The following is a 27,122-nucleotide window of genomic DNA, read 5'->3' as shown; positions in this document are numbered from 1 at the left end:
CGAGGTGCTTATGCGGCTCCTTGTAAAACCACTAAGTCGCCTCGTTCGTGTCGGCAATGGTAAAACAGTACCACTCGATGCTGAAATGGCACTTACACCGTAGGTTCCTTCTACCTGTCGTGCTACTTTATAACATGTAGCTCCGAAACAACCAGAAAGATTTTATTGATAATTTGAAGTTATCTCAGATTTATCAAAGTCTTTGAGTAATTTGAAAACTTTGTTCTCCCCAACGATGACTGTGAGAAAACGCGTTTGAAATAATTTAAAAAGGAATGAATAATAATAATTCCGCAGACACCGTTAGGACATTGTTTTATTTCATTTTTATTTATTCACATTGCCGATTTTGAGATAGTCTCTTTATTGAACGTTATGCGGATTTTTATGACAAATTCTACAAAGCGAAGCAGTGCTGCTGAACGTAATTTCTTTTGTATACATTGACCATCAACAAAACACGTTAAAACGAAATATACTCTTTAGTGAAATGTGTATGTGATAGGCATAATGTATATTTTTCATACAGTACCCTGCCAAACAGCAACCTTATATTTTAAGTGACACGGTTTTTGTTAAAAGAAGGGCATCATTTCCTCCCAACTCATATTTTAAAATACATATACATGTTGGAGCTGCAAACAGATGTATGTATGTGTAGTATATGGATTCTAACGCTATTCCTAAATGTGCGTGGCATGGCAGTGCTGTTTCTTACGCTATACAAAGATCATGTATTCACATCTAATGGTCACTTCAGAATGAACAACACTCAAAACTAGGTTTATTGTTGTGTCATCAGGCTTCTGATTTCTCTGATGCGCCCCTTAATGAGTTCCTCTCCTGCTCTAACCCATTCCTCTCAGAGCAGCAGTTGTACACAAAGTCCTCAGTTAAATTGACCAAAAAAGTGAAGCACGCGGAAGACGAAGGGAAAACTTAACGAAACTTCAGGAGCTAAGGGAGTATCTGACATTATTTTCGTCATTAAAAAACTGAGACGTGTTTCAAAGATCTGTGCAGGGTGAGGCCTCTTATCATTATGCCGTTGCGCCCCATCTAACCTGCATGTAACTGCTTATTCGGTTGATAAGGGAATCACAAAGCTGTTGTCTCGCCCACCTGGACCACGTCTGTTATTTCTAATACCCTGATTACAGGCATTGGGACGGAGCTCACGTTCATGGTCCCATACGTGTTCCACTGGGAAGTGATCTGGAGATTTTGCTGACCACATGTACCTCAGAATCATGCATACCGATCATAGAGACATACGACATGTGTGGACAATCTCCAGTCCAAACTCAGCCGTTTATGTTGAGGCGTTCACAGCAGCTTACACCTAGGAAGGTAATCCTCTAGTCCAGCTGTTGCTAGACTCCGACCAATGTTGCGGGAGAACACAGAATAATGCAGGAAGTCCAGTATTTGTTCTCGGATGGCAGTCATAGATGTGAATGGTTTACGAAGTACTTAGTAGACAATACAGCTATATCCCCTAGCGGTGTTCGGATGTGCTCCACTGGAACCTTGACGAAGAGAACGCAGTCCAACATCCAGTCACTATGACACCCTAATGCCCCACAAATCTGAGAACTGCGTGATTCGACAAGTCGGCCAAATGGAGACCAATATTAAAACCCCTTTCATACTTTGTCAGAAACTCACAACGCTGCGACATCTTTGTGACCTTCACAGGCATCAGACAACGTATGATGCTGGTTACGGCACTTATATACATTATCAGGGATGGTACATCACTAACCATGAACAAATTAATGCACCATAGCGGCCGTTTTACCTATCACAGAGAATTGTAACTCCAATAACTTATTTTGAATTAAAACACTGCTGCAGTTGTATGGTTAATGCGACATCCGCTAAACCCGCTGGACAGAACAGGTGGTTAGGACTGTGGAAAGAGTCAGTTTCACCTTAAAATTGTAATTTAATAGCACATTTACAACCAACGCGGCACATAGCCGAACTTTTACAACTACGTGTTTCAAACTCCAAATCTTTGACGGCTGAAGGCCTCCAAACAAGAAATCTTAAAAATCAATAAGGTACTATATATATATATATATATATATATATATATATATATATACGCCTGGAAATGGAAAAAAGAACACATTGACACCGGTTTGTCAGACCCACCATACTTGCTCCGGACACTGCTAGAGGGCTGTACAAGCAATGACCACACGCACGGCACAGCGGACACACCAGGAACCGCGGTGTTGGCCGTCGAATGGCGCTAGCTGCGCAGCATTTATGCACCGCCGCCGTCAGTGTCAGCCAGTTTGCCGTGGCATACGGAGCTCCATCGCAGTCTTTAACACTGGTAGCATGCCGCGACAGCGTGGACGTGAACCGTATGTGCAGTTGACGGACTTTGAGCGAGGGCGTATAGCGGGCATGCGGGAGGCCGGGTGGACGTACCGCCGAATTGCTCAACACGTGGGGCGTGAGGTCTCCACAGTACATCGATGTTGTCGCCAGTGGTCGGCGGAAGGTGCACGTGCCCGTCGACCTGGGACCGGACCGCAGCGACGCACGGATGCACGCCAAGACCGTAGGATCCTACGCAGTGCCGTAGGGGACCGCACCGCCACTTCCCAGCAAATTAGGGACACTGTTGCTCCTGGGGTATCGGCGAGGACCATTCGCAACTGTCTCCATGAAGCTGGGCTACGGTCCCGCACACCGTTAGGCCGTCTTCCGCTCACGCCCCAACATCGTGCAGCCCGCCTCCAGTGGTGTCGCGACAGGCGTGAATGGAGGGACGAATGGAGACGTGTCGTCTTCAGCGATGAGAGTCGCTTCTGCCTTGGTGCCAATGATGGTCGTATGCGTGTTTGGCGCCGTGCAGGTGAGCGCCACAATCAGGACTGCATACGACCGAGGCACACAGGGCCAACACCCGGCATCATGGTGTGGGGAGCGATCTCCTACACTGGCCGTACACCACTGGTGATCGTCGAGGGGACACTGAATAGTGCACGGTACATCCAAACCGTCATCGAACCCATCGTTCTACCATTCCTAGACCGGCAAGGGAACTTGCTGTTCCAACAGGACAATGCACGTCCGCATGTATCCCGTTCCACCCAACGTGCTCTAGAAGGTGTAAGTCAACTACCCTGGCCAGCAAGATCTCCGGATCTGTCCCCCATTGAGCATGTTTGGGACTGGATGAAGCAACGTCTCACGCGGTCTGCACGTCCAGCACGAACGCTGGTCCAACTGAGGCGCCAAGTGGAAATGGCATGGCAAGCCGTTCCACAGGACTACATCCAGCATCTCTACGATCGTCTCCATGGGAGAATAGCAGCCTGCATTGCTGCGAAAGGTGGATATACACTGTACTAGTGCCGACATTGTGCATGCTCTGTTGCCTGTGTCTATGTGCCTGTGGTTCTGTAAGCGTGATCATGTGATGTATCTGACCCCAGGAATGTGTCAATAAAGTTTCCCCTTCCTGGGACAATGAATTCAGGGTGTTCTTATTTCAATTTCCAGGAGTGTATATACAGGGTGAGTCATCTAACATTACCGCTGGCTATATTTCGTAAACCACATCAAATACTGACGAATCCATTCCACAGACCGAACGTGAGGAGAGGGGCTAGTGTAATTTGTTAATACAAACCATAAAAAAATGCACGGAAGAATGTTTTTTAACACAAATCTCCGTTTTTTAAAATAAAACCCCGTTAGTTTTGTTAGCACACCTGAACATATAAACAAATACGTAATCAGTGCCGTTTGTTGCATTGTAAATTGTTAATTACATCCGGAGATATTGTAACCTAAAGTTGACGCTTAAGTACCACTCCGCTGTTCGATCGTGTGTATCGGAGAGCACCGAATTACGTAGGGATCCAAAGGGAACGGTGATGGACCTTAGGTACAGAAGAGACTGGAACAGCACATTACGTCCACATGCTAACACCATTTTATTGGTCTTTTTCACTGATGCACATGTGCATTACCATGGGGGGTGAGGTACACGTACACACGTGGTTTCCGTTTTCAATTACGGAGTGGCATAGTGTGTGTCCCGACATGTCAGGTCAATAGATGTTCAATGTGGTGGCCATCATTTGCTGCACACAACTGCAGTCTCTGGCGTAATGAATGTCGTACACGCCGCAGTACATCTGGTGTAATGTCGCCGCAGGCTGCCACAATACGTTGTTTCATATCCTCTGGGGTTGTAGGCATATCACGGTACACATTCTCCTTTAACGTATCCCACAGAAAGAAGTCCAGAGGTGTAAGATCAGGAGAACGGGCTGGCCAATTTATGCGTCCTCCACGTCCTATGAAACGCCGTCGAACATCCTGTCAAAGGTCAGCCTAGCGTTAACTGCGGAATGTGCACCATCATGCTGATACCACATACGTCGACGCGTTTCCAGTGGGACATTTTCGAGCAACGTTGGCAGATCATTCTGTAGAAACGCGATGTATGTGGCAGCTGTTTGGGGCCCTGCAATGAAGTGAGGACCAATGAGGTGGTCGCCAATGATTCCGCAGCATACATTTACAGTCTGCGGTCGCTGTCGCTCTACCTGTCTGAGCGAGGATTGTCCACGGACCAGTAATGCATGTTCCGTAGATTCACTGCCCCGTGGTTTGTGAAACCCGCTTCATCGGTAAACAGGTAGAACTGCAACGCATTCTCTGTAAATGCCCATTGACAGAATTGCACTCGATGATTAAAGTCATCACCATGTAATTGCTGATATAGCGACACAATAAACGGGTGAAAGCGGTGACGATGCAGTATGCGCACGACACTAGTTTGACTCAGTCCACCGGCTCTCGCAATGTCCCGTGTACTCATGTGTGGGTTCATGGCAACAGCAGCTAACACACCAACTGAACCCGCTTCTCCTGTGACGGGCCTGTTACGGACCCGTTTGCGTGCTACGACCATACCTGTTGCATACAGTTGGCGGTAGATGTTCTGCAATGTGCGGCGCGTTGGATGCTCTCTGTCCGGGCACCATTCTGCATACACCCTGCAGGCTTCAGCTGCATTTCGTCGACACTCGCCATAGATGAGTATCATCTCCGCCTTTTCAGAGTTCGAATACATCATGGTCACAGTTCCTACAACACTACACCATCACAGACATCTGGTAACACGGTGTACTACAGTTGGTCTGCGTGCGGAGACGAATGCAGAATAACAATAGCAGCAAGCGCTACATTCGGACACTGCGACAGCTAGACCAAACCACAGCAGTTCACTACTGCCACACTCGCAAACACGGTCGTCATCGTAAACATGTCCCTGCAGATGCTGCTCGCCGACCGTGGCCCGTACGTGTTACAATACGCAACTGAACGTTGGAGGGTTCAAGCGTCAACTTTAGGTTACAATATCTCCGGATGTAATTAAGATTTTACAATGCAACAAATGGCACTGATTACGTATTTATTTATATGTTCAGATGTGCTAACAAAACTAACGTGGTTCCATTTAAAAAAAAACGTAGGTTTGTGTTAAAAAACATACTTCCGTGCATTTTTGTATGGTTTGTATTAAACAGTTACACTAGCCCCTCTCCTCACGTTCGGTCCGTGGAATCGGTTCGTCAGTATTTGATGTGGATTACGAAATACATCCGGCGGTAACGTTAGGTGACTCACCCTATATATGACAGCTTGACTGAAATAATGTTCTCAAGACCTTAAAATGCATTACCATAACCTCTCAAAGGCAGAAGGCCGCAATGTTTATGTTCGAAAGGTAATTTTACGAATAAGTTTCCAAGCCGCAGTGTTTAAGCTTGAAAGGTAATTTTAAGTGTAAGGTTCCAAGGCTGAAGGCCCAAAATTGATCTTCCTAAATTTAAAAAAAGTAGCCATAAGCCTTAAGTTTTAAGTAACTGAAACCGGACTTAAAGAAAAGACAACACAATGGCAATAACCATCCAGCAAACATCCACTTGGCATAATTCAAACTTACTTACATAAAACACAGTAAAACCAAGATTTTTTAAATCATTGGCTACGATAGATTACAAACAGACAATCAAACACCGGTGAGAAAGACAGTAAAGACAGCAGCACTCAGAAGCCTCCAGGGAGTCTGTCTGCCCTCGTTCACTTAGGTGATTAAAGTGGTGGGCCCAACTATACTTGATCCGTCAGAGCCCAACCAAGGTATCGAAAAACGACTTGCTTGCCACCAATCGGTACATGAGAATTCAAACAAAAAATTTTACGGGAATGATTTATTTATTTATTTAACCTGATCAGATTAGGGCCATCAGGCCCTCTCTTACATCGGACCAGTGTTCCACACATGCAGCATTCCACACATCAGGATTACATCATGGCCATAGTTTAAATGAGAAAATTAGCTTACTCTAGTGACAATATGAATAAAGAGTAGTGACTAAGACCTAATAAAGTAAATGCGGCAGTATTTTTACAACAAGTGCTATACATACAGATTATGATAAAAGCAATAATAATAACAGTAAAAGAAAATCAAATAATAATGACAAACATGAGAAAGATTGGCAATAGTAATGAAGGTTTGTGCAGATGTACATTAATATCTTGGTGTGTAAAGTAGGATGTTTACTAGTATAGCGAGTTTTGGGGAAGGGAGATTTAATGAGGGGGAAAGAGGGAAGTAATGAGGTGAAGTGCATTCATGTACAGAGGAAGGAATTACTGTTGCTTAAGTAGATACGACATTAACTGTTTTTTGAAGCCGGACATGTTTTTAAGTTCTCTAACATAACGAGGGAGGTTATTCCAAAGTTGGGTTCCCGCTACTGTAAAGAACTTGGAGAAGGTGACTGAGCGATGCAGTGGAACGGAGAGGATTTTATTATAATGGGAACGTGTGTTTCCGTCATGTTGTTCCGACATGAGCGTTAGGGACGAAGAGAGATATGAGGGACAGTGTACATTTATAAGGCAGTAGATGAGCCAGAGTGTATGGAAATCTCTGCGTTTGTCTGCACGCAGCCAGGACAATTTTGCATATGCTGGCGAAATGTGATCAAAAAGTCGAACGTCACAGATATATCGGACGCAGGCATTCATGACCAGTTCTAGACGTCCGATACTTTCCTGAGAGAGGCCTTGTAGGATAATATCGCTGTAGTCAATGATTGGGAGTATAAGCGTTTGTACTAATTTCTTTTTCAGATCGGAAGGGAAGAGTTTTTTATATTTTTGTAGGACATGAAGGGATGATGAGGCTTTTTTGCACACTGCAGTTACGTGCTCTGTCCAATTTAGATTTTCATCTATTATTACTCCCAAACTCTTTGCTGAGGGAGAGAATATTTGTTCCATTTAGTATAAGAGGTGGTACAGATTCCCGATGTTTTGGGCTAATGAGCTTAGAGTGACCAACAAGTACCGCTTGGGTTTTAGATGGGTATAGTTTTACACCTATGTCCTGTGCCCATTTTGACAGTGAATCGAGGCCAGTATTGAAATTTTCAATAGCTTTCTTGAGATCGCTTGGTTTCACACTTAGATATAACTGAAGGTCATCAGCACACATACGAGGTGCATTCAAGTTCTAAGACCTCCGATTTTTTTTCTCCAGACTGGAAAGAGATAGAAACATGCGCATTGTTTTAAAATGAGACCGCGTTCATTGTCAATACGTCCCAGAGATGGCAGCACCATACGGCAGATGGAATTTTACCGCCAGCGGCGAGAATGAAAACTGTTTTAAATACTTAAAATGGCGACGTTTTCCTTACTTGAACAGCGTGCAATCATTCGTTTTCTGAATTTGCGGGGTGTGAAACCAATTGAAATTCATCGATAGTTGAAGGAGACATGTGGTGATGGAGTTATGGATTTGGCGAAAGTGCGTTCGTTGGTGCGACAGTTTAATGAAGGCAGAACATCATGTGACAACAAACCAAAACAGCCCCGGGCTCGCACAAGTTGGTCTGATGACATGATCGTGAAAGTGGAGAGAATTGTTTTGGGGGATCGCCGAAGACTGTTGAACAGATCGCCTCCAGAGTTCGCATATCTGTAGGTTCTGTGCACACAATCCTGCATGACGACCTGAAAATGCGAAAAGTGTCATCCAGGTGGGTGCCACGAATGCTAACGGACGACCACATGGCTGCCTGTGTGGCATGTTGCCAAGCAATGTTGAAGCACAATGACAGCATGAATGGGACTTTCTTTTCGTCGGTTGTGACAATGGATGAGACGTGGATGCCATTTTTCAATCCAGAAACAAAGCGCCAGTCAGCTCAATGGAAGCACACAGATTCACCGCAACCAAAAAAATTTCGGGTAACCGCCAGTGCTGAAATAATGGTGGTGTCATGTTCTGGGACAGCGAGGGCGTAATCCTTACCCATTGCATTCCAAAGGGCACTACGGTAACAGGTGCATCTTACGAAAATGTTTTGAAGAACAAATTCCTTCCTGCACTGCGACAAAAACGTCCGGGAAGGGCTGCGCATGTGCTGTTTCACCAAGACAACGCACCCGCACATCGAGCTAACGTTACGCAACAGTTTCTTCGTGTAACAACTATGAAGTGATTCCTCATGCTCCCTACTCACCTGACCTGGCTCCTAGTGACTTTTGGCTTTTTCCAACAATGAAAGACACTCTCCGTGGCCTTACTTTCACCAGCCGTGCTGCTGTTGCCTGAGCGATTTTCCAGTGGTCAAAACAGACTCCTAAAGAAGCCTTCGCCGCTGCCATGAAATCATGGCGTCAGCGTTGTGAAAAATGTGTACGTCTGCAGGGCGATTACGTCGAGAAGCAACGCCAGTTTCATCGATTTCGGGTGAGTAGTTACTTAGAAAAAAAATCGGAGGCCTTATAACTAGAATGCACCTCGTATGGTATTTGCAATAGGTCAGAACCGATGACACATCATTGACATACAGAGGGAAGAGTATAGGACCTAATACTGAGCTTGGGGAACGCCTGACACTACCTGCCGCCATTGTGATTTTATATTTCCAGACAGGACGCGTTGCTGACGAGACGTCATGTATGAGCGAAACCATTGCGATGCACTTGGTAAGAAATTTAGACCGCTAAGTTTGGCTAGTAAGGTGTCGAAGTCGACAGTATCAAATGCTTTGCTGAAATCTAAGAAGCAAATGATAGTCGCTTCTTGTCTGTCCATGGCAAGTTTCAGGTCATCTGTCACCTTTATCTGAGCGGATGTTGTGCTTCGATGTTTACGGAAACCTGATTGGTATTCGTCTAGTAGGTTGTTAGTAGTTAGGTAGTTGGTGAGCTGGTCATGAACTATATATTCTAAGGCCTTTGATAGTGCAGGAAGAAGGCAGATGGGGCAGTAGTCAGAGGGTGCTGTGGCGATGTCCTTTTTAGGCAGTGGCTTAATTTGTCCCAGTTTCCAGGCCTCAGGGAAAACACTTGTGATTACTGAATCGCTGAAAATGTCTGTTATAGAGGGCAGTAGTTAGTCAATAATAAGTTTTACCATCTGGATAGTGATACCATCATGTCCAGTAGATGCTGATCTGATCCGCATTATGGCTTTCTTGATAGTACTGCAAGTGACGTACTGTAGATAGAATTTTTCTTTGCTACAGTCGTTCATCCCCATGAAGTAATCAATGATTCTCTGTTTTTTTTTTTTTTTTTTTTTTTTTTTTTGCGGTTCAGTTTTGGTTGTAGGTAATGTGAAGAATCGGTTTAGTTCTTCAGCTGGGACCATGGGATTTTCCGCAACTTTTATTTTGACTAAACCGAGACTATGGAGATTTTTCCACAGGATAGCTGGTCTACATCTATTGTCAGCTAATGCCCGGGCATGTCTGAGCTTAGCGTTTCTCACCGCTTGACTGACTTTGTTTCGTTTCTGCTCGTATACAGCATGATTTTCAGGTGTAGGGTGTATCTTGTATGCTCGATGTGCCGCATCTCTGAGATTCATGAGCTGATTTAGTTCATGTCAGCCAAGGTGCAGGTTGCCTTTTTAATTTTCTGGTCTTTATTGGAGCATATTTGTCATATAGTTGCGTAATTTTGTTAGTGAAATCCTGGAGTTTGTCGTTTATGTCCATGAGGGGAGAAGAGGTCATCCCCCAAACTATTTCTTGTGCCTCAGTTTCGAGTTCAGGCAAATTGACGCGTTTGAGGTCTCGGTATGTATACAGTTTTTGTTTTTTTTCTAGGGAATTCTAGTGAATACGTCACGGAAATGATGTCATGGGCAGACATGCCAAGCGCAGATATTTGAGAGATGCGGATTATTCTGTTCGGAGCTTTCGTTGCGAATATATCTATGAAAGTGTGACTGGTAGTCGTGTGATGAGTAGGTGCCAGCTGAATTAGCGTCATATTTGAGGAAGACAGCATCCTCTTAAATTTCCCAGTGGAAGGACTATTGCACAGAAAATTAATTTTAGTGTCACCTGCTATAATTACATGTTCATATGACGACTCGAGACTAGAGAGGGCAGTTTCGAAGCAAGCGAACTCACCTACTTTAGGAGGTTTGTAAAGGACACATATTAATCACTTTCTGTTAAGTGATTTGATCTCTATGAACATATATTCCACTCGTTTATCTACATTGTTGTCGGATGTGTGTAGTACTGTAGGTGACAAATCAGAGCGTATGTACGCCCGTACTCCGTCCCCTCGTCTGTTGCATCTGTCGTGCCTGAGAAAGATATAGCCATCTAGATTTACGGAAGTTGTAGGAATACTTGGTTTGAGCCAAGTCTCTGACAAAAGTGTTATGTGTATATCAGCAGTTTGAAATATATATTTGAACTCGTCGAAGTGAGCTGGCAGAGACTGGGCATTTGCATGTGCAGTATGCAGATTGGTGCGTTCGGGTGTTGATTGCCCGAGGAGGCTGCCGAGCGATGTTTGCGGGTCGTGGTTGGCGGTGACAAGAGGGTCTGGCATGAGGAAATGCGGAAGGCGTTTGAAGGGGGGGGGGAGGGGGGTAATGGAGTGTCCTCCCAGTTCTGTGCAGTAAAAGCGGCGGGTCCCCAGGGAGGCAACAGGATCTGCGGCCAAGGTCAGCGAGGTCTGCAACGGTTCTGGAAGTAGCCGTGGGCTGGCAGGGGAAGGAATTTCGCTAAACACAGTAATCTGCACGTTACGAAAGAGTGTGATATTAATTTCACTTATGAGGATAACAACTAAAGTATGATGGTGGGTTGCTAATTACGGATGGCAGTGAGACTACCTTATGTAATAATTAACAAAATTACATGAGAAAAACAATTAAAGATGAAAATAGTTATGTGGAGAAACGAAAAGTTGATAATACAAATAATAACAAAAATTACACGAGAAAAAATAATTAGAGATAAAAAAAATAGTTATGTAGAGAAACGAACAATTTGATAATACATTAGTTAAGATATGGTTGACAGTGTAAACAATATAAACATATAGGTTAGTGGCAGCAAGATTAGACATGATTTAGCTTCTAAAGCACAGGCTTTCGAGTTCATTAACACTGCAAATTGTTTTCTTTCCATTTTCGGTCTTAACCATTATCCTGCCGTCATTTGTCTATACGTTCTGTAGCACAAATTTCGAAATCGCGCTCTTCAAAATGTTTAGTCTTTCCGAGGTGAGATCCTCGCGTACTGTCAGACCCGACTTCGCGAAATTCTTCTTTGCTCTGAAGATTTCAGATCTTTTCCTATACGACATAAATTTCACTATTATAGGTCTTGGTTTTGTAGAACCTGGCGACTTACGACCCACCCTATGACTTCTGTCAATGTCACTCAGAGTCACCTGCACGCCTAGCTTTTCTTGGACAAGGTTTATCACAAGTTCATCCGTGTTCTCTCTGCTGCTCTCTGGAACGCCGAACAGTCTGAGATTATTGCGTCTCTAATATTGTTCGAGCTCGTCCGTCTTCTCGATCAATTTCTGTTCTAGCAGTCGTGCTTTCTCCTCACTTGCTTTTAACGATGTGTCCAGTGCACGGGTCTCGCTCGCATTCGCCTCCAGAGTTTTCTGTATTTGGTCCGTCACTGCTGCAGTGACAGCATCAGTGATGGTTTGAACAACGAGCCCGAGCGTCTCCTTAGCCTGCAGCGCGGCACTCACCTCACCTCAGCCTTCACGAGTGCGGCGATGTCAGCGATGCCGGGCGGGGCGGCCGCAGCTCCCGGTGTAAACTCCACGCCTGCGCTGTCGCCGGCCTGGCCGTTGGCAGCACTGCGCGTTGTTCGGCGATTTTCCATTTTAAGTGCGATTCCGTGTAATTGGTGCTCAGTATGTGATGTAAAATACGACACTCGGCAGTAGATATACGGCTTTAGTATATGTAGACTAACCTAACTGCTTAAAACACCTCCAGATTTCACGTAAACTTGCGGGCCACGCTAACGCACGTCACTCACTCGCCGCCATGTTGCATTCTCAATTATCCATAATCAAATATGTATATGTATTAAGCTGTCAAAACTACACACCATGTTGGACAGTAACAACAGGTGAGGAAGGGACACTGCCTGGAATTACGTTAGTGGCCAGGGCAGGTAACCGGAACGCCAACGGCCACAAGGCAGAAATTTCCGCTGGTGCATTTGAATTGTAGTCAACCAAAATAGTTAATTTCACCGCATGGCGCTAAATTTCAGCAATACAAACACTCTGTGTTCCTCACAGCAAAACCTTCCCAACAGCGAACCACCGAAACCAACCTCACAACATGAATGGACTGGGCTTGGGTACTTCAAACCACTACTCAACTTTGACGTCCTGGGTCGGTGAACCACGAAGCTCGTAGCGATTGGACAACTCCACACACGCTCCGACACTGCGCAGGGACCGCCAGTGGGCCCAGCCGACTGCTTCGCGCGGAGATAACTTCCCTGGTCCGCAGCAACTGACCGACTCCTCTCAGAATGCCGACAACATCTGAAATAGTCGTCAGTGGAAATAACACCAGCTATACACACAACCTGACAAACACCTGAACGATACCCAACAGTAACTAAGCACACATGAAGACAAATCGGGAGTCAATGCACACACACACAGCCGACTCATGAACGATCGGCGAGCCAAAACGCGTATTCCGGTAGGACAACAGACCCACGATCCACCAAGACCGTGGCCCAGCTCAAGTGATGCGTGGTGGCAATGGTCGGGCGAGCCATGTGGACGCAGACCTCACTGCTCCAACCTGACTGCTCTAGTGCCGCATTGCAACTCCCCGACTAGTGGTGGGCAGGAAACCGCGTATCTGTTAGAAATCACAGTGACTGAGAAGTCACAGATATCACAATAACAACTTTACAAAATCTAACTGCGATTTCAGTCACAGTTAGCAGTCGGAAGTAGCATTTCACATTCAACGCCGTGAGCCATCTGTAGGCCGAATTCCATACTCCTTTCTGCGATTTCAGTGACAAGTCGCGGCTAGAAGTCGCAAGTAGCAACTAAAAAGCGCAGTTAACAGTGCCATCTGTTGGCCAAAGTTCGTATTACGCTCATCTCTGCGACACGCTATCAAGTCAAACTGCAATTTCTGTGACAAGTCGCAACTAAGAGTCGCGCAGTTAACATACTTTTCCTAGTGCCATCTGTTGACCGACGTACGTACTTCGTTATGAGAGCCTTGTGCCTCACGAGATCGATGTGCTGTGTGTGCATATGAACGGCTTATTTCGACAGTGGCACAAGTCCATTTTTGTTTATTTTGAGATACAAAGTCGTAAAATTAAATGAGCCCTGAAAAATCTGCAGTTGAGATACCAGAAATATTCAAGCATATGGCTTCTTGCTAGAGATGAACCTTTATTTATGTTTGTTTGGGTCATTAACTTCAGAAGCATTATAGACAGAAAAGTGGAGGTAATGGACTTGTACCACTATTGAAATAAGCCCTTCATATTATATGACGACATGCACATTCAGCATCAGTTATCGTTGGTCAAATAATGCTGTGACTCTGAATGTATTATATTAACAAGAAGCAACATTGCCTTTTTCTCCTGAAAATATCAAGTAACGTAACAAATGTGTTTGATTCTGCTTCCAATATGACAGTTTTGGTTAATACTCCACATGCCTACAGGACTTTGCAATGTTAACACAGCAGAACTCAGACATCTGTGTAAGTGTAGTGAAATGAAAACTGTCATATGAATGCCTCACTTTTGTTCCGACACAGTTCAAGACTCGGGAGAAAAGTTTTACACCTGGTGTTCTACATGGCAACTTCACACACAAGAACTTTTTGCCGACACTACTACCACCTACATAAGTGACCTTTTCCTTTGTTACTTTCAAGTAATGCACTTAAGCTATTCCTGATTTAACTGGAAGATCTGTACTTCCCACTTTCATATCAACAGCCTCAAAATGCATATTGTAGGCTTCGGGATATGTTACAGGTCAGTGTCACACCAAGATTGTGGAGAAAGGGGGGGGGGGGGGGGAGGGGGGTGCGGCATGTCACTCTCCAAAAAGTGTTTACCCAAAGTAACTGGCGGAAAATTACGAATATTGGACGGCTTAGCATGTGGAGAATGAGATTTATATTATTCACTCACTGTATTTAACATTTATTATTCCTTTAAAATCGCAACAACTTCAATAAAACACAGTTTAATCACTCACACACTTATTTCACAACTATTTCAGTTTTAAACTGCAAATCCCCCAAGAGCTGTCTTGAATCTTCACGAGTCTCTCTCAACAGCCTTGATGTGGATAGATACGTACAGCAACCAGTAATCAGAGTCAGAACTGCGTCTGCAAAAACACAAGGATTATTAAACAATTTTTGCTGTCACTAATTACTAGCAATATAATTGACAGAGTAGATTGCTAATATTTGCTATAATGAATATCACATTTGCAAGAACGATCTCACTGAAGTAATTAAGTCCATCGAAACGCTTAGAAACTAACCTCTCGTCTGACGAAAACGGTCTAAAGACGCAGTGACAATTTCTTCTGATCTGTTGACAATGATATTTTGAGTTATCACTTTACTGAGTGACTGAAATGTAGTTCAGGTACCTGTGAACATACAATATGTTAGAATTCATTTTCTAAACACGAACTATTACGGTACTGTACGGCTACTAACATATTAATTACACTATTAATATTTTCACAGTTGTTTCTTTAATACAAAATTAAAGCCAATGGAAGAAAAAACGTAAAACATACTTACCAATGACAGGTTTGTTGAGATGGTTTATTGAGATGGTTTGTTGAGATGCAATTTTCTGTGTTGACAGATGTAACTTTTTCATACAGTGGTAAGTAGCAGAAATTGCAGAAGTCACAGATGTCACAGAAATCGCAGAAGTAGCAGAAATCGCAGAAGTCGCAGAAGTCGCAGAAATAGCAGTGGTGGAGGGATACACGACCTATGTTCCTTAACTGCGACTCTTAACTGCGACAAATCACAGTTAAGAATAACAGACACTGAAAAGTAGCATTCACATAATTCACTGATAACGGAAAATCGCAGTTTAGCACATCACTATCCCCGACTGGCAGGTCCGGACTGCGCTCCAGACACGTTTCAACTGACTGGCAGCCTGATCTCGCAACCCGAACTGCTTACAGCAGACGAGGAAAGATACTACGAGAGGGGAAATATCGATACTCGCTGCTAGCGCCAGTCACGGTCAGGCAAAGCAACAACTCACTGACAGTGGTAATTTAAATTAACGTAGTGAAGTGGAAGTACGTTAAAACAGGGTGTAAAATACATGATGGCGGGAACACGAGCCACGGACAGCTCAGTTACATTATTTCAAAATCATGACTGGTTTCGTAAAATTAGCCACATCATCAGCTGAAATCAGTTACAACATGATGCTGGAGTACTTTTGATGTTAAACGTTTCTCCCGATTCTTAGAATTTTACTGCATTCTATAAATCATGTAGCATCCCACTGTGTCGTGGCGCTGCTTTGTACACCATGCGTCTGATTCACTGAAACAGTCCCCCCCCCCCCCCCCCTTTCACCGTCTACATTTGTTTATATTTGGGTACAACTTTATTTTTGGAATGTAATGAAATTCTAGGAATCTAAGGAAAAGTTTAATATCAAATGTGCAAATGATTATGTAACTACTGTTACGAAACTGGTGGTGATTTTGAAGTAAAGTAACCGTCGAGATGCAGTGATGTTCTTATTCAACATGAAGTTTTTTATTTGCGGATGTCTCTTAAATAAACTTTTGTATTCTTATCACTTGCGTTCTTACCGATGTGTTTGGAACGAAATTCCAAAGTCGTTGGACCCCGTCTTCTCGATGGTACAGTCTTCTTTTTTTTTTTTTTTAGGCATAGTATTTGTTGAATGTAATCCAATATGTCTCCCCTTACAGTTTTTACTGTCTAGAAGGCCCTCTAAAAACATTATAGCTATTCCCTGATGTCTGAATATTTGTCCTGTGATCCTGTTCTTTCCTTTCGTCAGTGTTCGTCGCTTCGCCAATTTTCAGGAAACCGTCTTATCCCTTACCTGATCAGTCCGTCAAACCTTCAATATCATTCTATGGAACCACATCTCAAATGCTTCGATTATGTGCTGTTCCCGTTTTCCCACTGTCCATGATTCTCTGCCATACAATGCAGTGCTCCAGACGAACATTAACAGAAATTTATTGTTCAAATTAAGGACATTGGTTGATACTGGTGGGATTATTTTAGTGAGGGATATCGTCTTTACTGCGATAATCTTCTTTTTACATCGTCTTGCTTGGTTCGTCACTAGCTGGTATGACTTAATGAAGTATTTATTTTGAAGAATGGCAGACGGGTGAAAACTAAGTACTTTAAAACAACCGATGCTGCAGAGCTCAACAGAAGATGTAAATATTTACGTTACAATAATCCTTCTTGTTGCCCCTTGAGAGGCTACAAATTATCTAAGATTTTTGTTTCGATTGTGATGAGCCACAGTCATGCAGTATTTTTTGAAAGAATACACCGCCATCAGACTATAAATTTTGGTGTATTTCCTGTGTACAATCTAGATTTCGGCTTTCACGCCATTACCGAGTACAGTGGTCTTAGACCATTAACATCATATTGCTGTGTACTATGCAGGATGATAATACACACTTCGACGCCTTTGCTTAACATGATATCAATGGTCAAATGAACGTGTTGTAGAAATGCAGCACATTATCGAACAAGCGCACCATGCCTGGAAAAGTCAGCATAAAGCACGTAAACGCAAGACGATGTTCTTGAGTCCTGTTTTTTATCTGCTTTGGGCTGACTCCCCCACACATCATGTGCTTGTACGATAATGTGCTGCATCCCTACAAGACGTTAATTTGACCATTTATATCATGTTAAGCAAATGTGAAGTGTGTATTGTCATCCGGCACAGTACACAGCAAAATGACGTTAATGGTCTAAGAACATTGTGTTCGATAATGGCGCGAAAGCCGGAAACTACACTGTAGACAGAGAAATATACAAAAATATACTGTCGGGTGGTGGTGTATTCTTTCAAAAGAAAATCTGTGATTTATAGCAGATTCCTGAGATTTCGTCAGATGTGGTCATGAACTTTTTTCAAATGTGAAATCAGTACTGTTATGAGGCACTGCTGAGCAGCAGCTCACAGCAATCACCATTAGGTTCTCGGCATATTGTGTGCTGCGTGTTTCAGGAGCCTGGACTTGGGCTGGAACAAGCTGGACCGTCTGGAGCCGGCGTCGTTCGTGCCGCTGACGCAGTCCCTCAGGGAGCTGGACATAGCGGGCAACGCGCTCTCCGAGGAGAACGTGCACTACGTGCTGCAGGTGAGTCCGCAGGGGGCGCGACAACGCCGGCAGCAAAGCTGCGAACAAAGGCAGCGCGTCGGGCGGGAAGGCGGCTACTGGGACGCCTCTGGCAGCTCTGGGAAAACCTCTATTCATCAGCGTGAGGGATTTGGCGTACTGGTTTATGCACCTGTAATACCAGGAATGGATTCGGATGCAGTGCTGACGATTTAGACATACAGTGATTTAGCTAAATCAGTGGTTCCTACTTTTTTAGAGAGGAGTATAATTACCCCATTGAGAAAGGCAGAGAGAAAAAAAATTTTGTATGGTATAAAAACGAAACTCAGCCGTTGTCATTTCATTGAGAAAGGCAGAGAGAAAAAAAATTTTGTATGGGATAAAAACGAAACTCAGCCGTTGTCATTTCATTGAGAAAGGCAGAGAGAAAATAAAATTTTGTATGGGGTAAAAACGAAACTCAGCCGTTGTCATTTAGTCCTGACTGCTAATGTTTGAAGAAAGTATTATCTACTGTCCCTATTTTGTAAGATTAAAACATATTAGAACATCATCGTCATTCTAATCGTCACAACAAGCAGCATCCACTGCTGGACAAAAATGTCCTCGAGACATTTCCATGCATTATGCTTTCAACGTTGAACACAAATGTTGCTCTTGCATGTTTTCTGGTGTGATCTACGAGGATGTACACTACCTGACCAAAGTATCCAGACAATTATTAATGGAGTCTACCCTTTACGCTTAGAACGACACGATCTCTGTGAGGACACTTTCAATGGTATTTCCAAATGTCTGGGGAGGAATTTCAGCCCATACTTCCTCGAGAATCGAAACCAGAGATGATAGCGGTGTAGGACGCTGAGGTCCAGAGTGATGTCGACGTTCTAACACATGTCAGAGGTGTTCCATAGGGTTCATTCGGGACTCCTGGCCGGCTAGTCCATTTCAGGAATGTTATTGTCCACAAACCATTGGGGCAAAGATGTTGCTTTATTACACGGTGCGTAGACATACTTCAGTCATCGTGTCCCAAATGGTCCTCTACTGTACACAGTACCGAACGTTATAAAATATCTTGGTATCCTTCCACATTTAGCGTTTCCTTAAGCGCAATAAGCGAATCACACAATAACCACAAGAGAACCCGTACCATAACAACATGTCCTGTGTATATCATTGTTAGCACTACACGTGAACTCAGGTAATGTTCCCCAGGGTTCTTTAAACTCAAACCCTTCCATCGGACTTCCACAGGACATAACGAGGTCCATCACTGGTAATTACTCGTTTCCAGTCATCCAGTGTCCAATGACTAGTGATAACGAGACTAGTGATAACGAGAGGGTAATCCTACACTACATGAGCACGTCCTGACACGATACCTTATATTCACTGGGCGGTAGTCTCATTTTATTTATTTATTTATTTAATTTTTTTTAATTGCGCTCAATGCAAGAAAAGACTTCGTCGGTTGATTTTCTCTCTCTCTCTGCATGCTACAACCCTAAATTATGAATGGTGACGGTGTGGAAAGTCGATGATTAATTTGATTTAAAATTGTGTTAACTGCCGTTTCAAAAACTCTTGCACTTTGTCGAACGAACTCCACAACTTTTATATTCATCTGATTTTTCTACTTTTTCAACTGTTCGCTTGGTTTTAACTGTTAGCACTTGCCGTCTGTAATACTGTCGATTACCGTTTGTTTTGCTGGTGTGTTTAATAGAAAATTCAGTGCCAAGATGTCAAGGTAACAAGGCCAAGCTGGCCGGTGTGGCCGTGAAGTTCTAGGCGCATCAGTCTGGAGCCGCGTAACCGCTTCAGTCGCAGGTTCGAATCCTGGGTCAAATGGTTCAAATGGCTCTGAGCACTATGGGACTCAACTGCTGAGGTCATTAGTCCCCTAGAACTTAGAACTAGTTAAACCTAACTAACCTAAGGACATCACAAACATCTACGCCCGAGGCAGGATTCGAACCTGCGACCGTTGCGGTCTTGCGGTTCCAGACTGCAGCGCCTTTAACCGCACGGCCACATCGGCCGGCTTCGAATCCTGCCTCGGGCATGGATGTGTGTGATGTCCTTAGGTTAGTTAGGTTTAAGTAGTTCTAAGCTCTAGGGGACTGATGACCTCGCACAGTGCTTAGAGCGATTTGAACCATTTGAATCGAGCGTCAGTGGTGACCATGCCGAGTTGTACGTACTGCCCAACTGCTGTATGGAGTTTGTCAGCATGAAATTCATGTTCCTCTGTAACTAACAAAGCCCTACGAAAAATAATAGTGTGTTACCAAACTCCCTTCCACTTCATTTCTATAACTATTAATTATGTTCAGCACCATGGAGATTACATTAAAGCAGTAAATTATCGATTTTTCATCCAAAATTACACTGAAATAACAACTTGTCGAAACACATTTTGTTAACGGTGTAACTAGTACACACTGTTAATGTAGCAAAAATATCCAAATTGATGTACGGAAGTCACACCTTATTACCAAAACAGAGATGCACACAGTTCTGTTTCACAGTACTAGCTGAGTACCTGGCGTTGCAAGGGTATGCATTTATTCCAGTCTCCTATTAATTCACCTCCTCCTCCTATATCTATCTGTCCACCTCCCACTCTCCATCTCCTCTTGTCCCTAACTCTGCCCGTCTCCCCCTACCTTTTCTCTGTCCATCAGCTGCCCCCCCCCCCCCCACACACACACGTAGTACACACTCTGACAGTCTGTCAGTCTGCTTCTTCACCTCGATACATGTTCTCCTCCCCACTTCCGATTTCCATCTCCTCCTCCCACTCACATTTATTCTCTCCCCTCCTCTCTCTATCGATCTCCTCCTCTCCCCCCTACCTGGCTGCCCCCTCCGTCCCCCTCTCACGGTTCATCACCTCCACCCTCTTCTCTCTACGTCCTTTCTTTTCTCTGTCCATCTCTTCATCCCCCTGTCAATCTCCTCCTCTTTCCTTTCTTTTTCTATCTCCTCTTCTCCCCTTTCTCTGTCCATTTCCCTTAGTCCTGAGAACAGACAAACCAGAAGAACAAGTTATGTAGGAGTTGCTATTGGCTTACATTTAAGAAATCTGCATGGAATTATCATATCACAAGCAGTATTATAAATGTAAGTAGCAGGGTAAAACGCCATTACACCGTCCATAACATTCTCATTTTAAACCTTCAGGTAAAATGTGTTATATTCAGCCTGAAACGAACAAAAGGGCAAAAAAATAAATTAAGTACGGACCAACGAGTAAGATACTATTTATTTAGAAGGAAGGATAATTAATTGGGGGTACCACGCTATTTTTGGTAGCAATTGAAACATAGAGACTTTCAGTATTGTAATTTTTTTAAATTCAGATTTTGCATGGAGATTTTAAAATTTTTGTGTTCTGGGCGATACAGAGGTGCCGTACACTGCTAGTTGCATTTATTTTACCGTAATGTTAATAGTAACTTGTTAAGGGTATCAGTGGCAACGATAGTTAAGCTACCGAAACTGGTAATCACTGTCTAAAATTTTTTTTAATGTTGAAAGTGACTGAGACAACACATAAAAGAATTCCCAAAATTTTTAAAAGTTTCCTAGAAAGTTTTTAAAATATTTGTAATTTTGTATTTCATTATCTAGAATATAACTGAAAAACTGAATTCCCATTGGTGCACATGTTGCCGAGAGCTAATTACTTATACATCCTCATGGTAGTGTGCAAACGGTAGCTTTCGATACAAAGAAAATTTGTTTATTGTGACATGTTAAAACTCTACATATTTTCTCAGAAATGAATTTTCCTTTCATAACAATAATCAGAAAAGAGAGAAAGTTTAGAGTGTGGTGTGAAATCGGGCACTGACTTTTATTAGACAGGTTTTGACTACAGAATGCAGATTCGAATGGATGTGGATGGTAGTAATTGTACAGAGATTAAGAGATTTGCACAAAATAGACTAGTGTGGAAAGCTGCCTCAGACCATTCGGATCATAAAAACTGTAACAATTTACGTCAGATGCAAAATATTTTTTAGTACGGGAGCATGGTTTCAATCCATTGTTCTTGCATATACAAGTACGTTCATTGTCTTAACCATTGCGCCACTTCACTCGGTACTAACGATAATGTTAGAAGTTCTTATTTTTCAGAGCAATGGTACAAGATACTTCCGTACTGCTGCCATTTAAACAATTAAAAGGAATAATTTGAAAGATGCAGTTTTCTCGAATATTCAGAGCCTAACAGCGCTGCTTCAGAAAGACTCTAAAGGTGTCCTAGGGCAGCACGAAAAGTTGCACAGTGAACTGTTATTTCGTGGCCCCGTCGTGATTCGTCTGCTAAGGCGAAAAGAAAAGAGATATCCAATGTTGAAAGAACGAAATGGAAAGAGAGCAAAGTAGTTGAAGTTCGCGCGAAAACTTCCGTCCCCTTTATTAAAAACGGATTACAGCTCCTGAAACAAAAACTGATTAAAGTGAATTAAATGCCGGAATTACAAGCCGTGTAGAACTCTTTCGACAAGTTTCTCCTGCTGGTTCCAGCTCTGACTCTTAAAGAGCCAGCTGTAATCGAAGGCAATTTCAGTCAGAAGGCTAACTACAACGATTTACATCCACGATTTCCGCTTAGTGCAAACGCAAACAATGTTCTGTGGGAAAACGGGGTTAATGGCACAGTGCCAAGCATAATAGTTATGGTTTTCTATCACGGAACACGAACCGTTGAAGGGAGAAAATAAAAGTCTGCTACCACTATTCCTCGTCAATTTCTGTATAAAGAGGAATCCAATAGGAAAACGGTCCTTTATTACATATCTACGAGCAAACGTAACTGTCACTCGCAAAAACTACATTGGTCACAATTTCTGATAAGACAAAATGGCTCTGGAAGAAACGGGGATACTACCTGTCATGTTTTTCAGTGTACTGCTTCAACAAATTTCGAATTAATTATATCAAGGTAATATGGAAGTACAATCGCTGGAATTTTTCACTATTTGGTATGTTATCTCTATGTGAGTTGCCCATTGTTTTTTGTTTTAGTATAACTCATATAGAATGAATTTCTTGTTTCTTGTTAAATGTCACTTACATAATTAGTTTCACTACTCCTCAACAAAAAAATGGCTGGTGTATGGCCTGAATTTTAACAGCATTTCGAATATACGTAACCATCGCTACATATCTACGCATTCATGTTGTATTTCATGATGTCTGATACGCCATTTAAATTTTCATATGACAATCTGGCCAAAAAAGAAATATTTGAAACGCATCGCTGGAATCTAATTTCAGTGTAAGAACTGGCATTGACAATGACACGCTTCCGAACCGTGTAACGCTAACGACAGAAAAGGAACTGGTACGTAGTTACTTAATACCTGTTTATTTATCCTTTAAATCTAAAAGGGGTGGAAGGGGTGACATAATAAAGTGAACATTTCAGTTCCAATGGGTTTATTAGCTACCCTCAACAATCACATAAAATTTGACAGGCGCCACTCGGGCAAGATTATTTAAGAGACTTATATTACATAAAATCATAAGCATATTAATAAATCATCTCCTATAAACATTGAGGACCACCGGTTAGGCAAAATATTTAAGAATCTCTCATTACATAAAATCATAAACAAGTTCATAAATCATCTCCCACGATCTCCCACCAAAATTGACAGAACCCACTAAGGCTGAATTTTATTATAACTTCAACAAACAACTCTAGCTAAGACATTATTGAAGACCCTTTCAATTTCAACTTTAACACGAATAATTAAAACATATTTATTAAACGTAAGCTGGGCAATCTTGCAGGGTGAACCAGAAATTATTCAAATACCCATTGACTTGTAAGATGGACGTTTCGGGCATAGAAAGTTAGAACTCTGTACAATGATAAATGTGTAACAACTAAAGCAAGGTCCATGCTTGTAAAGCCGAAGTTTAACCACGAACAGTGGAACCGAATGATGAAATAATACTTCGAACCAAGACCTGGTCCGTTTGCAACCCCACGTCGACTAGGCCACCAAAATGTGAACCAAGCAAATGCTACCGAAGAGAAACACAGGAGCTCAGGCGAAGTCCACCGCCCGTAAGCCAAACTTGTAATCTAAACGGAAGCACAGTGCTTCGGTTGCCCACTGTCTCATCTCACTGAAACACAGACCACACCGGATATCAGGAGGCACAATAAGTTTCCTTAACTTTGACATTCAAGATTGACCAGTAAATTAACTCTATAAAATCAAGGCTAAACAACAACTAATTTCATTCGCAACTGCTTCTTTTAAGTGAAACTGTTCTTGATAAACAAACACTAAGAAAGGGAAATGAATTGTCTCCCGAGAACCCACACTCACTAGAACTTTATGACACACATCTGCAAATACATCAGTATTATGCTGTAGCAAAGCACACTCTTAGTAAGAGGCCTCAAATCAGTTCGAACAAACATAACATCATACGTCTTGCAACGTATTACTGTACCAAGAGCGATAACAACCACAGTTAACTAAGCGCTCTTGGTAATTGGGGTACGTAACTGGGTGTCTTGATGGTTGGGCGATTTTGCGAAAAGGTCAGACCATCACTTCACGAGACCATAACAGCGTGTCTCTCCAAGGAAGCGGACAGTTGCACTGCTCACGAGGTTGCCGGAGAATGCACTACCGTCGACTCCAGTACAACCACGTGACAACCACCACCCCGCCACAGGCACGCCGTTTTCGCCCCTGTCCGCCAGCCAATCGCCGACTAGCGCACCGCCGCGTTCCGCTCTCAAAGCGTTGTGCCCTCTCACTCTACTCGCGATCGGCACTCCCTTACATCTCGAGTCGGCCCAAGCCCAAAGACAAACTCCTGAACTAGGAAATCGATCGTCCTCATGTCAGAGATACGACTGGCGCCAGTCCTGCCACGGCTCAGGAACTTTTCTTACGCTGACTGAGAACAATCATGCATTAGCTGCACATTATGTGACAAGGTAGGCGCACATCAGTACATGTTGAACAAGCTGTATTTTGACATACTGGGTGGTTCTAATTAAACTGTCACTACGTGACCCAGTGTAGACAGAGAACTATTTACCGTCTGGGTACCCATCTTTAAAGGAATGACGTTCAGGTTAGCAGTGTTAGTGTCATGGCCTGCCATTAGGCGCCGGTACTGGAACGACGACCTAGGGTTAAACATCAGTGTGCATTACAGATGCAGACAGACAAAAAGGGTCCGGATAAAGTGGTCAGGGCTTTACTCGTAAACATGTCTTATCAAAACAAAAGAAATAGTTCTGCTATTCTTCGCGGATATCGAAATGTTAAAGGAATACGGAGAGGTCCTGTTACCGCTGGGGCTGAAGGACTTGAATCTAAAGTCGAATAAGCGGGTGACAACTGCTCCTGGCAATGGCCGACGGGCAGTTGTGCTGCAAATTGTTGAAGAAGTTAATGTTGGCATAGTTTAGAATGCTGGGTGTAATTTGCGATCTTCAGACGGTGAACGAGCCGTGTCACAACAGCTGAACACTCCATGATCCACTGTTCGAAAAATGCCACGAACAATTGTGAAATGGTATCTGCAGTGGGCTTCACAGCTGTCGTGGATGCAGATGGTCGTCACATTGAGCAACGTTCGTAATCTGGGTCTTAAACATAGTATGCAATTAACAAATGTTTCTCTCTCATGTGGAAATTAAATTGGGGTGCTTTAAGTGGTTTATTCGTTAATTCTTGTCCGCACCTCCTCCACAAAGTTTCATTCTCCTGCAATCACAGATTTTCATGGAAGCCCTCTCAAGTAGCGAAAGTTTAATTTTAATCATCCCGTCTTTAAACAACTAGAGAATACAGGCACTAAGGTATTTGTAACTGGGACGGAGATGTCATGGCAACAACTTAAATTCGTTCCAGTTACCCATTTGAAAACAAGGTATATGGAGACTTTTCTTCAGTTATAAGGCAAATTTTGCAACTGGAAATCCCCTGAAGAGCTCGCAGATATTCTTAATAGGCGAACTTTTTTCACTAAGATACTGCAAAGACATCCGAGCTTTACAATGGTCCTACAGTTCTAACATACCTTCTTGCCCATTAGTACCAAACAAAGTATAACACGAGAAGCCCACTGTCACAAATGATTATTATGGTTTGATTCTTGTAGTACTTTCAGGTCTTTAAGGCATTTCTCTGTGCAACAATTTAAATGAATGAATTTATATGTTGATAATAACAATTACATGATGTTGTGCACTCAACTTGTGTAAAATGTGACATTATCTCTACGTTCAGGGTGCACGTATTTCGACATACGAGGCCGTCTATTTTGGTCTATTTGAGAGCTACTTCTGGCTTACAGTCGTCCAAAACCACAGACTGTAAGAGCCTGTACTAAGAACTATCTCAGCTCAACACTTAAAACTCCCATCTTTGCAAAGATCAGAAGATTCTTGAGGGTGATGGCAACTGTCATCGTGTGGAGGCACATAACTAAAAGAATAAAAATTAAAAAATTAAAAAACCGAAACAATAATTTGTACAGCATGAGGCAGCAATATAGGTGGATATGCTAAATGACGTTCCGATGCACCGAATTAAAGCCTTCTAAACTAGGGATTTTGCTGATCACACGAGGTTTGCGAGGAATGTCCGCGTATCTCATGCATCATACCTCTATGAACAACGACGCATTGTACCTTATGCGGAAATTTCTAGCAACCATTCGGTCACTAATTGCTGTAAACTCTTAACCAGCGTATAACGTAGTTACCAGCCTTTCCCAGACGAATTGACTATCTGATCTTCATAGCCTGTGGTGTCAGTAACCCACATAGTGGACAGATGTGTAACAAGAATACAAACTTTAGGGCTGTCACCTTCTTTTATCTTGATCGACAGTTTTCTGACTGGTTTGATGCAGTCCGCCATGAATTATTCTTTTGCGTCAACGTCTTCATCTCGGAAAGTAGCAGCGTACGTCCTCAGTTCAGTTAACTTCTAGATATATTCCAATGTTTGCCCCTACAATATTTTATTTTCTGACGCGTTAACACTTGTCCTGTCATCCTGTTCCTTCTTCTTGGTAATGTTTTCCGTGTTCCTTTCTTCGCTAAGTTTTCGAAGAACCTCCACGTTTCTTATCAGCGCATCTAATTTTCAACATTTTCTGTATCATTACATTCCAAACGTTTCAATTCTCTTCTGTTACGGTCACTATATGAATTCGGAAACTATTCCGCTACTTCTCTTCAGAATTCATTCACTGCTGAAAATTCTTAGAAGTACCTGACACAGTGTAGCATTATTATCCACTGACCACACTAGAGACATATGAAATACCGACGAACCATTTTGTCTTGTAATATTTTG

The 27,122-nt window shown here is 42.9% G+C and overlaps 1 protein-coding gene across 1 annotated transcript in view; it reads left to right on the top strand.

Annotated features, from left to right (window-relative positions):
* The window catches only part of LOC126456301 (leucine-rich repeat-containing protein 15-like), a gene marked incomplete at its 5' end in the record, with an annotated part of 93,280 nt that overhangs the window by 48,333 nt on the left and 17,825 nt on the right, over nt 1-27,122 (top strand). The window contains one exon of the mRNA XM_050092052.1: nt 17,643-17,775. Within this exon, the coding sequence (XP_049948009.1) occupies nt 17,643-17,775 (133 nt within the window). The remainder of the gene's footprint in view (nt 1-17,642; nt 17,776-27,122) is intronic.

Source organism: Schistocerca serialis, chromosome 2 (assembly GCF_023864345.2).
Source record: "Schistocerca serialis cubense isolate TAMUIC-IGC-003099 chromosome 2, iqSchSeri2.2, whole genome shotgun sequence".
Taxonomy (NCBI): Eukaryota; Metazoa; Arthropoda; class Insecta; order Orthoptera; family Acrididae; genus Schistocerca; species Schistocerca serialis.
This window is presented reverse-complemented; position numbering and strand designations above follow the sequence as displayed.